Source organism: Rhea pennata, chromosome 1 (genome assembly GCF_028389875.1).
Source record: "Rhea pennata isolate bPtePen1 chromosome 1, bPtePen1.pri, whole genome shotgun sequence".
Taxonomy (NCBI): Eukaryota; Metazoa; Chordata; class Aves; order Rheiformes; family Rheidae; genus Rhea; species Rhea pennata.
In genome coordinates, this window is record NC_084663.1 from 50,540,313 (window position 1) to 50,559,393 (window position 19,081).

General features: G+C 38.9%; 1 protein-coding gene across 1 annotated transcript; it reads left to right on the forward strand.

Annotated features, from left to right (window-relative positions):
• Positions 1-3,891: 3,891 nt before the first annotated feature.
• Positions 3,892-17,415, forward strand: AMDHD1 (amidohydrolase domain containing 1). Its single transcript, XM_062571968.1, has 9 exons — positions 3,892-4,037; positions 6,066-6,172; positions 7,641-7,705; positions 8,267-8,544; positions 12,315-12,540; positions 13,504-13,628; positions 16,208-16,301; positions 16,686-16,846; positions 17,301-17,415. The coding sequence occupies exons 1-9, from the start codon at positions 3,892-3,894 to the stop codon at positions 17,413-17,415; spliced, it is 1,317 nt and encodes a 438-aa protein (XP_062427952.1).
• Positions 17,416-19,081: the final 1,666 nt, after the last annotated feature.

The following is a 19,081-nucleotide window of genomic DNA, read 5'->3' on the forward strand; positions in this document are numbered from 1 at the left end:
TCTGTTCACTGATGTATTCTGTTATAGGCTGTTTATCACTCTGGCAACCTTTTAGGAAGATTTAACTCTCGTTAATCACAATATGTTATTACATTCCTCAAAATGCTATGGGATAAGATTTGAAAAACAACATTTGCTTTCAAGAATTTGTGGGTTTTTTTAACCTACTTAAGTTTGACAATAAAAAATAAATGATTTTCCATAAATTGACATTAGGATTTGTAATAAAGAATTAACAAATCATTTATCCCTGCTTCTCTAATTCCAGGGCACCTTAGAGATTACAACAATTTTCTGTAGCAAATATATCTTTACAGCAGACTGCAGCATCTATAGTGCGCAGACAGTAAGAAAAATGGTAGTTAATCATAAAGTCTAACACTCCCTTCAAAGGTGGATACACTTCCAAATTTTTTTCATCATCCCTTGAAGGACAAATTGTGGGAAGAAATAAATCTGTGTGAATTGTTGTGTTCTTTTAAAAAAAGAAAAGAGTCCCAGGCAAATCAGCAGATCCCTGTGGAAGGACACAGTTCTAGATAAAGACCTTGTCCTTATAACCCGCATTTTACTTAGATGAAAAAAGTCAAAATTCTATGAAAATTTACATTAAGACGAATAACACAAAAGGAAAGACAAGAAAAGTGTACTTACATTTTGCATAAGCAACAGCCCAGTTGGAAATAGGAAAACAAGTATCTTTTTTGTTTGCAGTCCATGTCCTTCTTTCAAAGGCTGAAATCATCTGCTTTGTAAAATCTTGCATTTTCATTCTTGATGAAAGCGTGCTCTTTTCATATAGTTTCAAATTCTTTTGAGCTCTTTTGTCCTGCATCCACAAGTTTTTTGATAGGTACATTCATTAAATTCAGAAAGATACTTTTCTCTCTGCATAGCACTAAAACTCAGATCCTGATATCCAGTCCTGCCCTTTTGTATTAGATTATATGCCGTTCACAAGAATGAATATTCTAAATTAACTCTGACAATGCATTTGAAAAGATGTTCTCTGAGGAATTAGTGTATCATACTTTTACATGAAGTATCAGCAAAAGACCTCAAATCTGTTAAATAAATAATCTGATATTCAACTGAACTGCTTACTTATCTGTACTTTTACTATTTTTTCCCCATCTATTCTTTCCACCGTCTTGCTTTAAATTTTTGATTAAATGAATTATTTTCCCACAAAAACTGGCAACCTTAAGAAACTTAAAATACCCAAAGATAATAACATGAGCAATACGACCGTAAGACATTATCATTCAAACTAACAATTTTAGAAACACATACCTTTCCAGCAGACCAAGACTCAGCATCTCTGTAAAGAACTGGCTTTCCATCTTTCACTGTGAAGGGAGTTATCTTCTTTTGAATGTTTTTATCAACATCTATAAAATTTTGCAGAAAAATGTTACAATCAGATGCTACTTAAAACACCACTTTTTAAAATTTATTTTCAATATGCACTTTTACTGGAACATTAAGGTTGTGATTCAAGCCTGCTAAACTTAAGAAATTTACATCCAATGAACTCTAATATTAACTTTTTTAAAAAAAAACAGCTCAATTTTTAGAATCTGTAGTTTTTTTTAATCACATTCAAGAAATTCCCGATGATGTGACCTACAGACCACTCCTGCATTTACCCTTCTGGGCAGTAGTTTAAAAATTAGACACAGAACCTCTGAAACCACTAGTTTTGCAGTGAATTGACCTTTTTCTTTGTAGGCTAATTTGCTAAAGAGGAAAATCTTCAACAGAAAAGAACTGAGAAGTTTGTAAATACACAGGCACAGATTCTATCTTTCTGCAGGCAGAACATAAGGCTGAGAATGAAACACACTGCTATCTTACTGGGCATAAAATCTGCACCTATTTTGAGGATTTAAGTCAAGCTCTGCCCTTGGTTCTCTGGAAAGACTCGTGAACAGAACTGAAATTTATCCTTAGAACGTAACTGGACATTTCTCAGAGGCATTAAGCAAAACATAGAATTTATCTTTCCTTTTTTATCCCTTTTACCAAAACTAATTTTACGAGTGACTGGAGACCGAGATTGGATCACTGAAAATAAAGCTGCAGAAGTCATCTTTGTTCTTCAAAATTCTCTCTGGAATCGCTGAAATAGACAAAAGACAAGAAAAGTGTAGGCGTGAGAAACATAAATGAGACCAGTTGGACTTCTAGTCCTTGCTCACAAAACTGAATAGCCAGGCATGCAAATAAGTATGGGGATATGCACATAGCGGCTGTAATTTAATGTTCACTTGCTCTCTCAAGGGCAAAAACAGCAGCTTGTTGAACATTCGCCCTAAAATATTTGTGAATAAAAGGAAGAATATTTTGCAGTATTTAAACTACCATAAGACAGGGCCACAGTGAAGCTGCTCAGTCCCCACTGTAGATCTTTTTATTGCCATCCGACCGCATACAAGGTGCGGTGGGTGTGCTCCCTTCTGCTCTGGCTGCATCATCCTTTCTCCATTGTTTTTGTTGGCAAGACTGCTCTGGTGAGGGCCAAGTTCCACCATAGCATGTTGTGTTTCATTCCCAACACACTGGACCTCACATGATCTCTGTTGCTTATGCATCCCCCCATGCAGTATCTTTCTGCCCTTGCAATGACTTTGTTGCAATGTTCCTCTTTAATTTCGGTTTTCGTTACTTACTGTGGTACTGCTGGAGAAAGCCAAAATAAGCAGGAGGAACTCTTGGAAGCAGTAAAGCACCATCTACCACCTTGTTTGCTAATCCTTTGCACGCATAGCAAGAAATATTTAGAATAAAGATTGTAAGCAAGAAATATTTAGAATAAAGATTGTATCATAGGGCAGTACTGAGAGAGTGGAGCAGTATCACACGAGTATACCCAACACTATCACATTTTCACTGACTTTTCAGATCTGCTTTGAAATGTAATCAGTAAAATACTGGGGTTTAGCTGCATATTTGCCTCATTTGAAGAGATGCCTATACCAGAAAGGCTAATTAAAGAGCCAACCTATTCCTCTGTTTCTGGTGAACAGGAATATATGCACGCACATACACATAAGCGTGTTAAAAGCAATATAAATTGATTTCCTTTCCAAAAAAAAAAAAAAAAAAAAATCCTAGCACACAGGGAAGGTGTCCAGTGTCAATTCTAACCCCCAGATGGGTATTTGAGGAACCGCCTCTGAAGAAGCATTACAAGAGCCCAGCCCTTGTTAACAGAAAGATACGATCATAGGCAACGGGAGAACAGCCAGAAATTCTGCTGACTTGGGGATTCAGCAGGGGATTACCGCAGCCCCATCCTCACTAGGCGCATTGGAAGGGAGAAGACAACCAAAATGCCCCGTTGAGAGTTTTTCTTCCCAAACTCTCCACCTCTAACCTTGACCGTGGGGTCACAGGCCATGAAGACAAATTGCTATGGGGTATACCTGCCCGAATATGCTGGAGGCCTGTGTGGCGAGGGGGGCCACGCTGCAAACGACCGGCCAGAGCTTCCCGGAGGCCTGAGCCCAGCGGCGAGGCGGAGGGAGGCCAATGGGGCTCGGGCTCCCTCCTGGAGCGGAGCTGGCAGCCGCCCAGTTTTCTTAGCAAAGGGCGATCCCCAGGTGGGGGCAGTGGGACTACAGGGTCCCCCCCCCCAAAATCCCCACTTGAGCGTCTAAATCAGCCCAACTGGCGGCTGATGCCACCCCAGACAGGCAGTATCGCTCAGCCAGCCAAGCCGCCGAGCGCCAGATTCGCTTATCCAGCCCGAAATCCCCTCAAGCGCCAACGGCGGCACCGGCGAGGCTGGGAGGCGCCATTTCCCGCGCCGCCCCGGGGAGGCGCAGCCGCCCCCGCGCCGCCCGCCGCCATTTGGTGCCACGGGGGGCATCGAGTGCGGCCGCGGCGATGGCGGCGGCGGCGGGCGAGTACCGGCTGCTGCTGGAAAACGCCCAGCAGCTGGTGCTCGTCTGCGGCCGCGGAGAGAAGTACCTGCTGCAGGCGGGCGCGGAGCGGCTGGCCGTGCTGCGCCACGCCAGCCTGGTGGTGGGCAGGTGCGGGCGGCGGTGCGGCTCCGGCTTCGGCTCGGGGCCGTTGGGGCTGCCGTTAGGCGGGTGCGGGAGTACGGGGTGGCGGGGGCTGCTGCCTGCGCACTGCGGGCAAAAGCCAGGGCGGCGGGACGGCTGAGCTTAAATATATGTGAAACTCCTGTAAGCAAATCTATATATACTGTAATGGATATATCTATTTATCTAATTGTGTGTTTAAAGATGTGACAGCAGAACGCAGCAAGGACAGAGGTATTTTACTTTATAAGTCAGTGGTCAGAGGGTTTATTGCTGCCACAGCTACAGTGATGTTTGCCAGGGTGAAAATCTGCCTTTAACGTTATTAACCTGCCTTTTAGCCTTGTGGCTAGTGTTTATTGCTAATTAAACTGCGCTCACTGGTCTGTGTTCTGATTTTTGCCTACATCCCTGTAGTATTTGAACAGCAGTTTATAGGTATTTTAATACCTGAAAACTTTTTGCAGGGCTCTTTAGAAGCGTTTGGCATAGAGACCACAGCACATCTCACTGCATAAACTGAACAGGGGATGTTTTTCGCCAGCAGTACCTGGCTAGTGAGTGTGCTGAAAAACTTATGATATTACCTACTGGGGATATTCAGCTAATAGCAGTTTTTTGTGGAAGACAGAAGTGTCTTAAAGGATGTTACTGGCTTCTTTGCTGCGGCTTGTTCAACTCCTGGATTTCAGTACCAGAGCAAAACATGTAGATCTGCCTCTGTATGACTAGATATTTTTGTTTGTTTGTTTTTAATCTTATTTAATCGCTGCAGTGTGCTGATTTTTCTTCTGGTTTATGTACGATATACTTGGTCTTTTTTGGTATGTGCAACATGATAAAAATGATTCACTGAAATATGCTTTCATAATTTTGATAATTTATCTTATGATAATTTATCTATTATCTGCATCAAAGCAGAGGACAAGGCAAAAGTTACTGCAGACAGTTTGAAATGCATAGCATTTTCCTATCATTTTCTTTGCATCCATAAAGTTAACAAGCCAATGCCTGTGTGCACCTTCAGTCCTGCTAACAATTTTGATAATTTATCAAAATTATGATTTTTTTCCTATATTTTACATTGCTAGCCTCTTAAAGATAGGTTCCAGCATGTTGTTGATCTTAAGTCTTACCATCTTCTGGATCTTTTTCCATCTCTGCTTTACTTTATTTGCATTGTCATGAACTAACAACAATCATATAAATTATTTAGTAATTAATAAAATTATAGTTAATAATCTATGTCTCTGCTTCTTTTCTCTCCCATTTTCAAATGCTGAAACTGTGATTGTATATCTGCCTCTTAAAAATTCCACTGTGTAGCATAGAGATGTCTGCAGTGAGCTACCCGTGATGACTCCCAATTATTATTCCAGTGACTTAAAAAGAACTGAGGAAAGAAAAGGCTTAAGGAACAGCGGTGTCACCTGAGCTCTGGGAAGTTTCTCTGGGGTAGGTGAGGTGGAGCTCCACACATGTCCAGAGGTGATCTATCCAGTGCAGTCTCAGATTCCCTGTACAACCCTCAAGTTCCACTCTAAGAAAATTCTTACTGAAAATCGACCCCAGATAGATTCAACTCTATGGCAAAGTATGATTCAGATGTCGGCAGTGGAGCCTAGCATGGACAGTGGCGTTTTCTTGAGGACACGAATGCCCTGCGGATCCTTGCTGAAGGAATCCTGTATGTATGTTCTCCCCAAGAGAGTAAAATTACTATCTAGCAGAAATTGGAACAAAAGGGCATCAAGGTATCATCCTAAGGCATCAAAGCAGAGGACAAGGCAAAAGTTACTGCAAACAGTTTGAAATGCATAGCATTTTCCTGTCATTTTCTTTGCATCCATAAAGTTAACAAGCCAATACCTGTGTGCACCTTCAGTCCTGCTAACAATTCCTGAGATCCCTATCTGCTCTTTTATAGTGTTTTTGCCTCGGGAGCTCTGTTTAAAAGCTCAGCAAACGGCCATCGCCAAATGCACGCGTCTTTTGTTCATTGTCTCTTGTTTACAGAGATGGTTATATAAAAGCTGTGGGCCAGGCAGATGATATTCGCAATCAGTTTTCAGGAGCATCATTTGAAAGCGTAATTGACTGCTCTGGAAAGTGTGTACTACCAGGTAGGTGTATTTTTTTCATAATGACCCGAGGGAAAATGACTAGGAGAGCTTAGAGACAGAGTATCTGTGCATTAAAAGTTCCTCAGCTCTTATCCCTCTGTATTCAGTACTGGTTTGATAAAGCGGTAGCTTACATTAAATAACAAGACAGTGGCAGTTTTTTGCTACCATGTGCAAAGGCATTTCTGATGAGCTATGCTACTTGTCTTGCTAGCCCAAGCCCGTTTCAAACTAGACAAGTTTCAAAGCCAGGTCCAAAAAGGGTGCAAAGGAACCTAAAATCTAGGTGAAATTAGTGGGATGTTAAACATCTACACTGAATTTAGGCAACTAAATACACTTTTGAAACCAGCCATATATCTGAGCAATCCTGAGGTCTCGAGACAGCTTTCTTGACCGTCTCTAGTGCTTTTTTAAATAAGCATTTCAGTCACCGTTTACCATTCTGATCTTTTCCAGCCTTTTGTCACTGAGTTGGCCTGCTTGAGAAACTGAATCAAGCCACCAATCTCACACTCATCTGTCTTTGTAAAACACTATGAAAGACCCTTCTAACTAATATATTACCATTTTTTTTAAAACAGTCCTATCTTGTTTTGGGGAGGGGGAGAACACAGTAGTTTCCCTATCAGGCGTGTTTTAAGGATAAAATTGCAGCGCTCTGGCTGGTTCTCTGGCTACGCACGGGAGCTCTGTCTCCTCTTATTTCATCTTACACCTGCTCACCTGTAGCACAGGTCACAGTGTAATGTAGCTGGCCCTCTGAATGACTTTAAGACTTGCATGTCTTCTGTTCTCTTTCTATCCATCTGCAGTTCAGCTGTGGAGCTTAATCTCTCTGTCCTGCCCACAGCCAGTTGGGGACAAAAGGCCAATGCAGGATTTTAAGTCACTATCATATTCTGAAAATTACCTGATTAAAATGCAATACACTTGCTCTGTTTTTATTTTACAAATTTTGCAGGTATTGTTAGTATGTTAGCTGCTAGGCATCTGTTTCACCTGAAATGGATGCTGGCATTCAGTGCTGCTGGTTTCACAGCTCTCAGAAAAACCTCCCCATAGAGTCAGTGGACTATTGCCAGAGTAAGTGCTAGACTACCACGTTCAGCTTAAGCACTTTGCTTTTTCAAAGAACATAAACTAATGAACTATTTCAAAGTTTGTAGTTTATCAGTTCTCTTCTTCTTCAAAAATTTAATCAAAAAAACCCAAAAGAAACTGATGTATTTACGTAGAGATGAAAATACGCTTAAAAATACAACTAAAAGAAAATGAGTAGCCTTTAAAGAAAGTCCTAGGTTTTTGGCTTTGGTATTTGCTTTCTTTTCAAGCAGTAGAGGCAGTACAAGGGAACCTCTGCTATCTCATGAATTTGCTTCTGTATTCGTAAGCTTTTCTTTTGCACAATGAGCTAACTTGAGTATACGTTTGCTTTGGTGTTCTTTTTTTTTTCTTTTTTTTTAAGGGCTTGTAGATGCACATACACATCCAGTGTGGGCTGGTGACAGAGTTCATGAGTTTGCAATGAAGGTAACATCATAAAATTAAAAAGCTGCATTTTTCTCATTTTTTTTTATGCATTTATACTTTCTATTGTTCCTGGTTTTCATCTGTAGAAAACAATATAATTTCTGTTAGATAGTGTACCTGAGAGGGAAGAGATGATTTTTTGAAGGCTGGGATGCTGAAAGAGGAGTATCTCTGCAGCCTTTGCAGTGAGACTTGGTTTATTTCTGCATTCATGGAGGCCAATACTGGAGTGTCACCTTCTATTGCTATCATAATCTTAAAGTTGTCCCGCTGCCTCTCTCCTCCCTGCAGTGAATTTTTAAGCTAGAGATGAGTTTTCCCTCTGGGCTCAGGGGAAGAAAATCTTTAGAATAATCCTATTTATGTAGCAGCTTGCATCCTTTCTTCACTTAAATGGAGGGGAGATGGAAATGAAAGCAGGGAATTAATGGGGATTCTTTCTGTCATCTTTTTCTCTCCACTGCAGAGCCCCCAAAGGTGCTTTCCAGCATCCCAGAATCCCTGGGATAGAAAATTTGCATTTAACAGCTAATTGGTTTTCTATTTTTTTTTTTCTTTAAGCTGGCAGGTGCTTCATATATGGAAATTCATCAGGCTGGAGGAGGAATACATTTTACTGTGGAACACACTCAGAAAGCCACCGAAGAAGAGCTATTCAATACTTTCAAACATCGACTGGAACGTATGTGCCAAGCAGGATCTACTTTGGTAGAATGCAAGAGTGGATATGGCTTAAATTTAGAAACAGAACTTAAAATGCTCAGAGTGATTGAACGAGCTAAGCGATCCATGGATATTGGCATTTCATCAACGTACTGTGGAGCTCATTCTGTTCCAAAGTAATATGACTTGTCTTGCTCTTTTTAAATGTTACAGCTTTTCATTAAAATTTTGCTATTATTTTCAGGAAGGTTTCTTCTGCCCAACCCTTCTAAAGTATAACAAAGTGAATTTGAAACAATAGTGATCATTTATGAAGGATTATCCTAAATCTTAATTTAAAGGAAGAGAGGGAACATCACTTAACGACTACGAAATGCCAACATAAGCTTAACACTGAATCATGCCTCCAGATGACAAGTAACCTGTACAGTTACTCTTTCACTGAATATAATGCTGATTCCAGGGTTTCCTTTTCAGTAAGTTCTTTTGCTTGGATTTGCCACTAGCCTTGGAAATTACACTCTGCTTCAGATTTTTATTTTGATCAGCTAATAGAAAAAAAATCACTGCATTTAATCCTTATATGTTTTAGCAAACAACTGTGCTTCTGAGGAGTTACATGCATTTTATGGTATAAGCCAAAGATAAGTGTAAAGTAAATGCACTTAATCACAAGTGGCCTGATGAGTCTTTCCTGCTTTGGCATTTTTTGCAATGACAGGAATAACCTCATCAGGTAATAAGATTTCATTGTATGAAAGAATTAAGGTTAAACAGAATTTTATGAGTTCTGGATAGGTAAGTGTGCACAAAACAGGCATTTTGATGAACTAAGCAGCAGGCTGCCTCAAAACCAGGCATGTAAGATGGAAACAAGCATAACATTCACAGGGATACTGTAGCAATGCTTTAAAGAGGTGTTCATATAAAAGAAAAAAAAAGGCATACACCGAAAAACTACCTCTTCTGACATTCAGGAATACTTGACCAGAATAAATTTAGTTGTAATGTAATTATCCTACCTTAGTGGCATTTTTTTGAATGTAAAATGTCTTTTGTTAATATAATTATTCAAAAAATTCTGTATCATCTTCAATAATTGGAAGATGGTTAAAGTAACTAAAGCTGAAAATGCCAAATAGTTATTTCAAGAAGTTTTAATTAGAGTTTGGAGGATTTAGTGGTAAAATAAAACTCTAGTTTTAAACCAAAACCATATACATTTCTTAGTGCTTTCCTCTTCCCCCAAAGTGCTTAGTAATTAATCTTTTTTTTTTTTTTTTTTCCACCAAAATAAAATAAATCACAGGTAACAGGATGTACGAATATGTCAAATTTTACATGTTAAGTAGACAAGTGTACTGTCTCATTCTCTGCTGTGTTTCCTCTCCAGTGATGAAAGTTGAACATAATAAAGTATAGGTAGTGAAGATACAGTTTTATGAATCAAGAGAAAAGGTATTTGAGCATTTGAGGAAATGACTGAGAAAATACTGAATTACCCATGTTTCCTGGTTTGGGGTCTCTTAAATCCTCTTTTGTTTTCTTTAGTATACTAATGTCTAGAGCATTACATGGTCCTGAATTTCCAATTCTTCCTTAACCTAAGGACAGACTGTTCAGAGCAGTGATCTCCCACCTTTGCTAGCTCATGAGCATTTGGGCAAGTAACATGCTGATAATAGTATTGTGCTTTGGTGAGCTCAAGTTTAACATCTTCATTTCCTGCAGCTTCAGTAACTGGAGAATCTCAAAGGCAACCTGTGTTGCCCACGGGTTTGGGGCTAGGAGTTGCTGTTTTTTAGCATTCATATGCAGTAAGATGATGATCTTGTGAATTCTGGGAGTTGTTAAACAGCTACCTTCCAAGTCACATGTGCTTGTGCCAATTTTCTTCCATCATTATATACTGTAAAATTGCTCTGTTACTCAGTTATGCATAAATCATACACTTAAAAGATTAAGATTGACTTAAAATTTTTTTTTACTTAAATCTTCTTGATTTATGTAGGTTTAAAAAGTAATGCGCTCTTTTGCTGTAGGTAATTAATTGCAATTCTTGACAAGATAGCCATAAAGAGTCTAGTACTCTTGTAATAATTTTGCGGTGATCATAGTCATACAAATTTATTACCACAAATCTTGATAACCTTAAATCATTTTACAGTCTTTTTATTTAACACAGAATAAAAGAACAATGTTACATTTGCTTATGGAAAATGCTCCTTTAGAACCTCCTGGTGCTGCTGGCAAAACAGTTCTGTAACTTCTTGCTAAGCCATTTGCTTGCCAGCTTCTTACACTTGGGGTTAACTTATTATTGCAAGTTTGGTTGCTCACAGCAGAAGCATCACCAGAAAGTTCATTTAATTGATAAAGCTGTCACCTCTTGAGCATTACCAAGTCTTGCAGTAGGTGGTGTTTTTTATAAAGCATCAGTGTCTGGAGTCTCTTAAGAGGAGCCTGCCTTCAAATTTGCCAGCACTAGTCATTTTCTTCCCCCAGTTTGGAAATTTAGTTTGGGCAGATTTTGAGAATTTCTGTGTGCACCTGTTCCTGATTTCTAGGTTCATAGCAACTTAGATTGATTATCTGCTTCTAGAAGGCACCATTGATATGTGATCTAAGTTGTCTCTGCTTTGCACTGGAGGCCGGACCCAAATGACCTCCAGAGGTTCTTCAGACTAAAATTACTCTGTGGGTCTACAATAGAGTGTATTGGTAACAGGCAGTACTTCACTGAAGTATGTCCCAAAGAGTGCAGGCTATTTTAGTCTGAGCAGTCCTAAAGAAAAATATGGCGGCTGTATTTAGAGCAGTCTGAGTTTTCTTCTATTGCCACTCATTAAAAAAAGCAAAAAACAAAAACCAAAAGACAAATGCTTCCTACCTTAAAACTTGCAGACAGTAACCCCAATGACTATTTCAGTGCAAGATGAACAAAAGAAAGGCAATTACGACAGGTTCTGATTTGGTTTTTAACTGCACAGCCTCATTTGTAAATCAGAGCAAACGTGGGCTCCTTGTCACTGTAAAACTCCAAACTCACCCACGTATGGCACTCACGTGATGTTGGTCTGTGCTGGTTTTTTATGGTGCCTGAAATGAGAATTGAGATGTCACAGACACTTAGCTTCAGTATCTCACTCATCTTTAGATTTTAAAAGTACAGAATAATAACTGCTATGTAATTTGGGGTTGTTCTCTCTTTCAAAGGCATTTACTGGCCTATCATTGTGTAATAAGGGGGTCATAAATGTTTTTGACCTTAGCAGATCTAATTTCAGGAGGCCCTTTTGATTTAAAAACTGTTACTTAGCAATCACTCTGCACCGTGTCACAGAAGGAGGAGTGGAGGTAAATTTAAAATAATAATTTGTGCTGCACATCCCTTTTGAGCTTTGATATTTGTATAAAAATATTCCATCAATACTATTTAAAATATCTCAATAATGATTTACACATTTTAAATAGTTGTGTTTTAGGATACAGTATAGGTAGGTCCAACTAAATAAATAGGAATGCAGAAGAATTTGTTTTAAAATGTCATATCTATTGGTTAGCATCTAAAGAAGCCAACCTTTTAAAGAGTATATAGTATAATATAATTTTTGAAGGGAAAGTAAGTCATGTTTGAGTGTATGTGAATTACAATAGTTTTTAATTTTTGTTTTAAAAATTAAATGATAATCTAGGATTAAAATCAAGGCAATGATTGAAGCAAAATTATGTGACCTGGAAATACTCCAGAATACTGTCAACAAAAGCTTTTTATTAAAAAAGAGAAAAAGATAAATATAACTGGTTTTGGTACATACTAAGATTTTTGAGTGATTTGTATTTATATGATTTTCTAAATAATCTAGTTATTGCATACGTGATTTGAATACTTGCCAGATTTCAAAGATGTTATTCTTATGGCTCTATAACATTTTCTTTTCATTAGAGGAAAAACTGCTGCTGAAGCCACAGATGACATTATCAATAACCATCTCCCTAAACTGAAAGAACTCAAACTAAGTGGTGAAATACGTGTCAACAACATAGATGTATTCTGTGAGAAGGGAGTCTTTGATCTGGATTCTACTAGAAGAATTCTTCAAGCTGGAAAAGATATAGGGTTACTGATTAACTTCCATGGTGATGAACTCCATCCGATGAAATCTGCTGAGGTACTACTTTCTTAACGTTCAGTTGTTCAGTTAAGCCATTTTTGCTTGTGGTTTACTTTTGTGAGAGCTGAATCTTTGGAATAATTGCAGTTTTCAAAACCAAGGTTTTCTTTTCTAAGACTTTATAAAATAGACCATTCATAGATGATAGAGAAGTGCAGCCATTGTGCAGTTTTGGAGTTAAGGACATAGAATCATTGACCTTTATGACTAACATGCCCTGCCTAATCAAACATTGACTTTGCTTATCTTCTACATGTGATGCAGATGGGAAAGATGGATATCCATGAACTGAAGAATGACAAAAAATGGTTTATATCCAATCTGAAAAAAACCATTTTCATTAAATGTACTCTTAGCAGCACCAAATAAGATGCATGCTAAGCAAACACACAGGTCAAGAATAGTTAGTCAAGAATAGGCTCACAACTGTCTTCTTATTAAAGAAATTCTGTCTGGTCTATGTTTCACCATCATTTGATCATTGCCTGTCTGTGGGGTCTGCTCAAGTGATTCTCTGCTGTGTTTGAAAAATGAAACCTTAATTGATCATAAAATCCTTTTTGGTGCTTCACCATAATAGGCAAAGTTTCAGCATTTATTCTGCAGCTAGTGTCTGTTTTATCAACCCTCTTCTGCTGGATACTTCATAAACAGAAGTTGGTATTAGTTTTATTCATAGCTGTCCCACAGTTTGCATGTTGTTCATCGCTTAAATACTCCTTTGATGGTGTACTTCCACTCTATTGGATGGTTAATACCTTTTTGTGATTAGTTTTTGCTGCAGTAAATTGACAAATATTTTGTCTCTGCATTTCATTTATTCTTCCAAGCATTCTTTGTGATTTTTGTTTTAGTATATTTTACATAAATGATGAATTGTCTCCTCTAATCACTTGATAACAATATTACTTTAATGATTCAGCTGATAGCCGTGAGTAATTTTCTTGACAATTTGCTTAGCTTGGAGCTGAACTAGGAGCCCAGGCTATCAGCCACCTGGAAGAAGTTAGTGATGAAGGTATCACTGCAATGGCACGAGCTAAGTGTGCAGCTGTCCTTTTACCAACCACTGCCTACATGCTAAGGTAAGGCCACTGTACTGGAGGAAAACTACAGACTTTTTGTAACAGCAAGAACGTGTTTATCATTTTAGTGTCTTTTAATGTAAAAATATAGGCTTGAAACTTAAGACTAGATCAGTGAAGACAGTCATGCCTACAAAGAGCTGAATGGGCCTGCGTATGTCTTTTTTCTGGTAGAGCTCCTCCAAAGTAAGACAATACTCTATTTCTGAGATACCTCAAAGGAGATCTGGAGTGGTTCAGTCAACATCAAAATTTAACCCTTATGACAGACTAAGATGCTCATCAGGTATTTATTTAAGAAGATAATGTAAAGGTTGTGGATAACAATTAACATTTAATAATATTTAATAATATTTTAGTTATTTCTAAATTTCATCTGATTTTACCCAGGCAACAGTGGCATTTCCTTAAGAACACTATATTTTCCACATCCCAATATTTTAGATAAGCATAAGCAGACCACCTCCTTACCCATAACGCCAAAACTAAGCCAACAAAATGGTGAAGATCACAAACCAGTAGTATCTATCTTTCTGTGAAAACAAGATTCTTGAATTGTTTTGGATTTGGTTATTTTCAGTTAGCCTGGCTTGCTGATGAATCAAGGCTTGTGCAATTGCGTCACACTGGTTGTGTTCACTTTTACATCTGTGCTTGTGTTTGTGGTCAGTTGTTAGTATCCTGCCCCAGTGCTGTGAACCCATTGACTAATTGTAACTAAATCTGGCACTGGAATAGAGATCTCAAAGTTAATTTATGGTCCTGCAAATTTACATTAGACAAGGACATAAAGGTGAGACAACAGCAACACACTTAGACTGCAGTCTTTTCCACAGCTGAATTCACATGTTACACACCAGAGAATCTGTGTGGTGGAAACTTTCTAACCTCAGGATAAGACTTGGTATGAGATAATCAGCAACCATAGGAAATGAATTCTAATTTGTTCTAGTGTTCAGATCACTATTTGTTGAACACAGGCCTTCCATTCTACTGTGCTCTAAAAATTAAGAAACTATTTCAGATACAAGAAATACAAGAAGTAATAAAGGATCAAACACTGAGAAATACCAAATATGAGTGAAAGTTGCCCATGCTGTGAGGTGGTCGAGAGTAGAGATGCTGGCTTTCCCCTGCTACTTCAGTGCTAATTGTGAAAACTCAGACCTTGAGAGGTCCCACCCCTACAACATTCACTGCATTTAAGAATATCAGTGGTAGCTAGGGCTTCACGTGATGACCAGAACTAGGCCAGAGAGTGCAACTGAGGACTTGCTCACCCCAATAGAGTGGTAACCCCACTCTAATTTTGGCTGTGGTTAACAGTTGCTTGCAGTACTCCCAAGGAACTCGGCAGCAGAGGGCAACAGGGAAGAACAGAGGCTGGGGAGATGCGTAAGAACTGGGAACAGCTCTTTGGACCAGTCTTTCCAAATATAGTTAACCTCCAGGGGATCATATTATGGATGGACTGCATAGTATAGTCTCATAAATCTACTAAGAAGTCTTTATAGCAAGAGGATTGTCTTGTATCAGATGTAGGCACTTGAGAGCATGTGTATTGTTCTTTAATATTAACTGCAGTGCCTTCAAAACTTCTAGGAGCAGCAGATGCTCTGCTAGCCCCAAATTTTTCATTTTTATTGTTATATTGTTTCATTTCCAAAAACTATGTTTGTTGCTGTTGGCTTTACAGCAACTATATCTAAAATTTCTAAGAAAGTGTCTTTCCTAAGGCTGGCAGTCAGCCTCGCAAACACTTAATCACCCAGCTTTACCCACTGGCTGAGCAATTTTGAAAAGGCTATTGCATGTACTGAAGTTGATTGTAAATATAAGTGTTCATAGGATCCTCGGTTGGGGATTACAACAAAGGTACTTTCTAACTACCAAATAATGTAAACTGGGGACATAATGCTCATGCTGTAAGGGGATTTTAGTTACAGACTGAAGGTTAGGTCTCTGAAGATAGATTCCTGTGCTAACATAAAGTTACAGAACCTCACTGGGTTGTTTGTATAAAAGTCAATGGGAGAATTAAGCTTTTGTGTTATACCTAATTGTTAAGCTAGTGAGGATACCTTTTGTGTTAACATTGCTAAGTGAGAAAAATCTTTTGATGTATATGAAGTAAATTCGTAGTCTTGCATAACTGTTTCAAATTGCCCACAATAGGAGGAAAAGAACATTGTTTTGGTTATGCCAGTTTTCGTATTTGGAAGTCTGTCTTTGAAGGTATAAGGACTAGAAAATTACTTTTTTGAGAAAAGATTATTTTCATGCTGTAAATCCTTAGCTAGTTGAGGGCTTGATAGATACCATAATGGCATTGGCCTGGGGCCTGATGCTTGAGAGTTGATACCACCACAACACAATTACTGCAAAAGCACTGGATCACAGTTTCCATTTATGCAGTCAATGGGGTGGGTAGGTAGATAGCCATGACCAGAATTTGGCCTTTTGTCTCCAAAATGATTAGTTAAACTGAATGTAGCTAAACTCGGTAATGACTTTTGCTCTTGTAATTCATTCTGTAATAGCTAAATGGATTGTACTGACAAGTGTCTCTTTCCCACCAGACTGAAGCAGCCTCAAGCTAGGAAAATGTTAAAAGAAGGAGTTATAGTTGCTCTTGGCAGTGATTTTAATCCTAATGCATACTGTTTTTCAATGGTAAGCTATTCCTAATACATATGACATACAACCTGTGGATAGAACTTGCACACTTAAAACATTCTTCATCTCCAACAAAGAGCTGTGTGCCTGGCTTAGACTATTGAAAATGCTTATTTATGTGGCTTGGCAGTTTTTTTGCCAGAATTTCTGAAACCCGAAGGGGTATGATTCTTCATATGTACTTGAGAGTCTTAGAAAAAAGGCTTACAAGATTCCTGATTTCACAGTTCTCTTTTTGGAATACACAAGATTTGTGTCACACAGGACAACTTCTGCTGCTCAAGGTGGGAGGAGAGTGCTTAGGGATGTCCCGCACTGTGGCATAGACAGATCTATTTGTGTTATTGGTAACTCACGTTTTTCACTTGACTTTCCTCTCAGCCTATGGTGATGCATCTGGCCTGTGTAAACATGAAGATGTCAATGAATGAAGCACTAGCAGCTTCCACGATTAATGCAGCTTATGCTCTGGGAAAATCGGATACACATGGCTCCATAGAGACTGGCAAGCAGGGGGATCTCATTATCATAAATTCACCAAGGTATGTCTTCTTTCTTTGAAATGTAATTTAACATAAAGGACTTATTTTTTTCCATCATCTTGTGGACAGTGGAGAGGTTAGTGAATTATTTGCATTTTGAAATTATTTTCATCTGCAAAAAAGGGACAGTGCTAACATCTTAGACCCACTTTCTTTCTCCTTAAGTATTAATCACTCCAGTGGAAAATAAAGCCAAAGACTTCTAGGGCTAATACTAGAAATAATCTGCACCTAACTAAAAATTATCTAAGGATAATACCTGTTTATTTTATGGAAGGAATTCTCTACTGTTTTGTATATTAACTCACTGTATTCACATAGCATTGCAACAAGAGATCAACGTGTAAACACGGAATAGTGTTTTCCCATGGTTCAGCTAAACATATTTTAGTAACTGGATATACTGGGTATATGACTTGCTTTTATGTTCTTAAACATTTTGTTGTCTTTTCAGGTGGGAACACTTGATTTACCAGTTTGGGGGACATCAGGCATTGATCAACTATGTTATAGTTAAAGGAAAAATCGTGTATAAAAATGAGAAGTGTGGGATAATGAGCAGTTACTGAAAGAAGACAGTCATTTTGAAACTATTACAATCAAATAGACATTGAAAATTTCAGTTACAAAAGGGTAACAAACAAATTGAGCTTATATTTTACTGATGAATTGTTTGCCTGCTCATCTTACCGGCCCTTTTTAAAAAATAAACTTTACAGTCTTACCTATTTGGTATTTCTTCATATCAGTTATCCTTGTCTCCAGTGGATAAAAATAGCTTTTATTGCATCTCTTTTGAAATAAGACCATTTCCTGAAATGAAGATGAGTAAAAATGCATAGATTTTTATATCTATAAAATTATCACATTGAAAGAACAATAGATGAAGCTATTTGGATCAAGGTAAGATTTATTAGAAAGAGCCATATTAAGTAACCTGCCATCATGCAGGGAGTGCACCTTCCTCTAGGCTTGACAAAGCATGATGCATTGAAGCAGGATGGAAGGAGGAAAGGGCTGAAGGCTGCTGTTGCCAGAAGTGGAGGTGAAGAGAAAGCAGTACCCATGGCCCTACAGTGTTGCCCTTCAGGGCAAAGACACACAGAAGTTAAACATTTTTGCTTGCATTCACACTGTGCTGTTATGTTTCTCACACAGCAGGTTGTCATGGCAGCAACCAGTAGGGAAGATGGACTTGAACTGAGGTATCAATAGCCCTCAACAGTCTGATGGCCATGTGTGGTGGCAGAGTCAGTATTTAATTACTGAAATGCCTTTCATGGCCCAAGATTGAACAAGGTAAATCCCTAATAATCTTACTGGTCAGAAACAGCTGTTAACTGTCCTGAAACTACTGACCTGAGTGGAAGTCTGCTGTCACGCATGAGCTCTGATGGGAATTTCAAACCACATGCTTGTCTATGCAGCTTGATCTAATTCGGTAGCTGTTTCAGAGCATGCTCCAAGGGTATAATTAGTGGGAGGTTTGCAGTTAGAGGATGTGGTTATTCTTCAGTGTCATAGCTGGCTTAGGCAGTTCCTGGCCAGCTGCATGGTCTTGCTATTATGCAGGCTGCTGCTCCCTTGGCTCTGCTGCCACTGCTGCATCTGCAGCAGAAGGCACAGTCCTGACTTTTGATGTTAAAAAATCCCACCAAAACATAAAGCTTTTTTTTGCCTGCTTTTAATTTGGCTCATTTCAGCAATGACATCCACTGCTCTGCCTCCCATAGTCACAGGAGCCTGCAGGAGCAAGGCCTAAGTAAGAGCAGGGGGTAGAAACATCTCAAGATGGTTTTTACTTGACCATAGTCAGATGCTGAGGGCAAATGATTTAACAGTAAGGCTATAGCCTGCAGCGTTAAGCTCACACTTCATTTCAAGTAGTAGCTCATTTCATACAGAATGGAAGAGGCCAAAACCAGGAGGATAGAACATGCTGCAGATCAGGCACAGAAGGAAGAAGCTGGAAGCTCACACATCATGGGTAGGTATGATGGTTCCCAGGACTTTTGAGTTTGAAGGCCCATCACCATGCTCGTTGTCAGATCTTGGAGCAACAAGTCAAGAGACATCTAGCTTTTTGCAGGGCAGAAGGCAAGATTCCCTGCACAACTCACTATTTCTCTTCCCCAGGTTAGGTGGCTACCTGCTGGCTTGCTGACCAGTGTTAATCCTGTTCTCAGGAGACTGCCTGTTACAGAGATGCATGTAGGTACCCCGTAATAGTAATTT